We start from the raw sequence: 4,666 nt of genomic DNA on the forward strand, positions 1-4,666 counted from the left end.
AGCAATTTTTATTCCCATCGTAGCCTATATACAATACAGTCTGTGCATTGGTTTTCAGATAATGTCCTGATTTTAGGAAGGCACTTACAGGTGTACAAAACATAACAAAATTTATAGAACTGTAAATCTATTGTATACAAACAATAATCTAAAAGCTGTGGAGGGAGGGAAATCACCATATATTCCGGCTGATTTCTGGAGACACGGAGGAGGAAGAGCCGGCAGTGACTGAAAGAGGGCTTGGCTCTTGGAATAAAATAATAATTAAAAAAAGTGAAAATAAATATATGTTTATAAATCAAATCATGCATTTCCATGCAAACATGGGAAACAGATGTTTTATTGAGGTGAATGTGTTTGTGGAGGGGGGATTGGAAAACCAACAGAGCAGGTGTGTGTGTGTGTATGTGTGTGTGTGTGTGTGTGTGTGTGTGTGTGTGTGCATGCCAATGCGTGTTCGTTGCTTTAAAAAAATAAAACTGGTTATTTTTAGGCCATATTGCTTTGATGGAAACAATAAAAGTTCGCTAATGAATACATCACTGCATATTTCTGCGCTCATGCTTTACTGTGAATCTGTGCCGATAGAAAAAGTCGTTTCGTTTTGGTACATGTTCTCATATAAGCAGTAAGTTTACAAGTCCTCTCTGCAGGATCATCTCCACCCCCACCATCTCTCTCTGTCAGTGTGTGCGTAAAGCCATCAGTCATCCACGTCTATCTCCACGTCCTCATCCTCCGAGCACTCCTTGCTCGTTGTGTGGTCCGAGAAGGGAGACAGCGGAGAGCTGCGCAGTTTCTGAACCAGCTCGTGCGGGTGATCCTGCGGGCCTCCCCGCGCGGGGGAATCGGCGCGCGGGTGGCCCAGCGTGCCGTTAGCGCACTTCTCCAGGTCCGCCAGCTTGGCCAGCTTGTCCAACGGTACCTGGCCGATGGCTTTGGCCGACTCCACGTCGGCCTTCATCTCCTCCAAGTCCCGCTTTAGCTTGGCCCTTCTGTTCTGAAACCACGTGATGACCTGCGCGTTGGTCAGACCCAGCTGCTGGGCGATCTGGTCCCGGTCTGCGGGGGACAGGTACTTCTGGTACAGGAAGCGCTTCTCCAGCTCGTAGATCTGATGGTTGGTGAAGGCCGTCCGGGACTTCCGACGCTTCTTTGGGGTGCTCCTCTGACCGAACAGGGTCATTCCATCTCGGCCTTTAGAGGGAAGAAGAGAAGCATAATAAAATGAATAAATGAATGGTGTGCGTTCAGAGGTGTTACAAAAAAATAAAAAATAAAATAAATAAGATAATAAAAAATAAACAATATGGGCCAAGCCCAAATTTTTCTCGGAGTCAATCTGCCAGTTCGCCTCCATTTTGTAGCTATACGTTGCTGTTTCGTACCTTTCCACTTCCATTTCACACCCACATCCCTTAATATGTAGTATGGCCTCACATTCATTAAAGTCAGTTTCACGAATTATGAAAAAAAAAACAACTTGTCATTCATTTCAAGTGAACGACTTTATATCACAGCCCTTTTCTATTTATTTTTGGTCCTCATCATTGGTTGGACCAGTTGAATCATGAAATCTGATAGTTTAAGACATTTTATACCAGAACAACTTTGAATTGTCCCTCTGATGGCCATAGGGTCACCCCCATATCATTTTAAGGGTCATACAGCCACTTGTCTTTCCTTTTGGCCTTGGATATGTGTAGTTTATACATCACCTTAAAGGTATACCCAATGCATAAATGTCAGGTACAAAACTAATTATTATATACTATATACTAATTATTAAATAATTGGCTTTATGAGGCAACTTTGTCGACATGCGGAAGTATGGATAATGTTTTACTTTATATTTTCCTTCCAAACATTTCGATTTTGGTATATATAATTTAAATTCAGACACTGCTGTTTAATGCTGACAATTTTCTGTTACATTTGGACCATATTTTTAAATCAAATGTACCATAGAGCATATCTCGCGTGCCCCAGAAAAAAATGCCTATTTATTTCATAAGTTAAAATATGGCTATACAACATTAATTCACTGGCAACAATGAACCAGTTGCCTTTATGATTATTTACACTGAAGAGCGGCAGAGTGAGTCCTAAACGAATAATAATACAAACCTACTTCTCACTTTAAAATAAAAAAAGAAAAGATAATCAAGTGTTATATTAAATCCTAGAGCCGTAGGTTATTTTATTATACATACATTACTGTAAACTGAAATAATGCGATGCAATATGTGGTTTGTTCCTTGCTTCTATTGTAAATATCTGTATAGAAAACAATAGATTGATGTGAAAATGACAGAAAATGTGTTTATAGTGTTCCTCTGCAGTTTTAGACATTTGTTTTCTGACTTATTCTGGAAAATGAAATGAAACCGTCTGCCTACATGACATTTAGTCCCGATTATTCGTTTATGCTCAGCTCTACTGAAGATGTTTCGGCACCTTTAGGAGAAAACTGAAGATTTATCACGTTTTTCTTTATTCAATCCTTATTCAGCTGTTGTTAAGTGCAGTTATAACACTCCAGTTATTTTTAATAGGCCAAACGAAGAAAGCAGGAATTCAAATATGAATATAATGTTTCATATTTCAAAATTATATCAGAAAAAAACAACCTGGAATATAAATTTTTCGGAAATTAATATAAAACTATGATCTTAGTATTTTATTACTATTGTTAAAAGGTGTTTGACTAGAAAACTGAAATAAGCTGATATGAATGAAATGGATTATTACCATAGACGGCTACTCCACTAAATATTATGACATTTCGCCGATGTTTATCTAAAGTGGGCATAAAAACTGTTTAAAATACTAAAAATTACAAAAATAAAGACAGCTTAGAACCTGAAAAAACAGATTTTCAAAATTGGAGGAAATACAGCTCAATGGTTTGGAAACATACAAAAAAAAACCCCCACATATATCCATGAAGTTAATATGAAAAAACACAAACAAAACCAGATTTTTGTTGTTGTTGTTTTTAAATAAATGAAAAAATGAGGATATTTGGCCTTGCATCGAAGCCTTATTCTGCCTCGGAGGTTTACCTTCTGCAGCCTGTAGCACACTAACTTCCAGTCCCTTGAAGGTCTTGCTGGCCAGCTCCTCCAGGGCGCACAGAGGGGACGTTTGTGTGAGCAGTGCGCGACTGGACAGCGGCAGGCTGGACGGACGGTGCTTCTCGGAGGACGAGATGAGATGAGCCGTGCCGCAGATGGCGTAGCTCCGCTTCACAGACGGTTTGTTCAGGATGTCGTCGATGCTGAAGGGCGTCAGCGGCTTGTTGGAGTTGGCAGGAGGTGGCAAGTGGTCCAGCGGGCTGCGCCTCCTGCTCTCCGCCGCGTCGCATTTGGCCACCTCTTTGGATGTCATCACTGGTTGGAGGAAAAGTTTAGTTGCTTGAGATTTTATAGCTTACAAAAACGCCGAGAATGAATGAAAAAATAAAGATCACATACCACTTTCGCGGCAAAGTAAAAAAGATACATAAAAAAAAATGAATAAAGGATAGGGTTATTCCAAAGTGGGATGCGCTCAAACTCTCGATCCGCAGGAGTGAGGTGCCTCCCTGAAAATGGCGAAGTCCAAACAGTTGAAGATTACTAACAAGTTATCATTGATTGGTGGCTAATCAATTATCTCCAGTGGCACTTTCGCCCTCTTCCCTTTCACTCTTTGACTATGTTGCAGTCCAGCGCTGAGCTTTTTGCGACTGGGGGGGTGTCCCATTAATTAGGACGCATGGTTGGAAGGAGGAGGAGCCCGGCGGAATTATAATGCTCGGTGCTCTTATCATCTTTGGTCTAATTTAGTCGTGTGGTGAGACACCAGAATAGGTATGTGGGGTAAATGAGGGGAAGCAGAAAGACAGAGAGAAATAGAGTGAGAGAGAAAGAGGGAGAAGATCACAATCTGTAGTCAATTTGTGCGCTTTTACGCATGAAACTCCAGTCCAGCGGCACTTTATGGGCTTTCATGTAAAAGTATTTGGACAAGTCGACTCTGGTTCCGTAAGAGGCCACAGCCAAAAGACTAAGATATTTTCCTCGACCCACATCGCGGATGATCCTTTGTTTTTTGTAAAGGTAATGCGGAGCTGGACCATATATCAGCTCTGATGATGCCTCCTCTGGGGCGAGAGAAAGGCTGCGGCATGCATCCCTCTCAGCGACGCCGAATCCGGGCCATAACTCAGGCAGAGAGGGCTCCTTTATTTATCATCCGAGAAATATTTCATTTCCTCTCGGAGCGCAGAGCATCCTGCGGCTGGGACGGTGTAGCTTCGAACCAAAGCGGCGAGCATTTGCATACGGCTTAGTTCTTAAAAACATGTAGGCCATTTCATTTGACATAAATGAAAAAAAGACACGATTTACGTTGCAATTAAGAAGAAAAATGTAAGTTTTTCTTTTTGTCATAAACCCCTTTTCTTTTCCCTACATTAAGAGTAACAAAATAATTGTATTATGATTATTATTATTTGTTAATAGTACAGAAATTATTGCTCTTATTTTAGTATTCTTTATTATTATTGATGAAGTCATATTTATATTCACCAAATAGTTAATAATAAAATTGGAAACAACAATTGGAGAAATGTCAACGAATTAAAGTAAATTTAAATGAAACATTTCTGAACATTTTTAGT

At 40.3% G+C, this 4,666-nt stretch overlaps 1 protein-coding gene across 2 annotated transcripts; it reads right to left on the reverse strand.

Moving 5' to 3' along the window:
* lbx1 (ladybird homeobox 1) lies at window positions 1-3,722 on the reverse strand. Of its 2 annotated transcripts, XM_015384319.1 has the most exons (3): window positions 3,477-3,722; window positions 3,066-3,392; window positions 1-1,197 (listed from the first exon to the last, which is right to left on the reverse strand). In XM_015384319.1, the coding sequence occupies exons 2-3, from the start codon at window positions 3,388-3,390 to the stop codon at window positions 704-706; spliced, it is 819 nt and encodes a 272-aa protein (XP_015239805.1). In that variant the 5' UTR covers window positions 3,391-3,392; window positions 3,477-3,722; the 3' UTR covers window positions 1-703. The 2 variants fall into 2 exon arrangements, with proteins under 2 accessions (XP_015239805.1, XP_015239804.1); XM_015384318.1 differs by having other exon boundaries at window positions 3,066-3,722.
* Window positions 3,723-4,666: the final 944 nt, after the last annotated feature.

Source organism: Cyprinodon variegatus, unplaced genomic scaffold, assembly GCF_000732505.1.
Source record: "Cyprinodon variegatus isolate N-32 unplaced genomic scaffold, C_variegatus-1.0 Scaffold310, whole genome shotgun sequence".
Lineage (NCBI taxonomy): Eukaryota > Metazoa > Chordata > Actinopteri > Cyprinodontiformes > Cyprinodontidae > Cyprinodon > Cyprinodon variegatus.

Coding starts and splice junctions, on each gene's coding strand:
- lbx1 (XM_015384319.1), bottom strand. CDS start 3,390: ATGACATCCAAAGAGGTGGCCAAATGCGACGCGGCGGAGAGCAGGAGG. Junction 1,198..3,065: donor TGTGCTACAGGCTGCAGAAG/GTAAACCTCCGA, acceptor TTCCCTCTAAAG/GCCGAGATGGAATGACCCTG.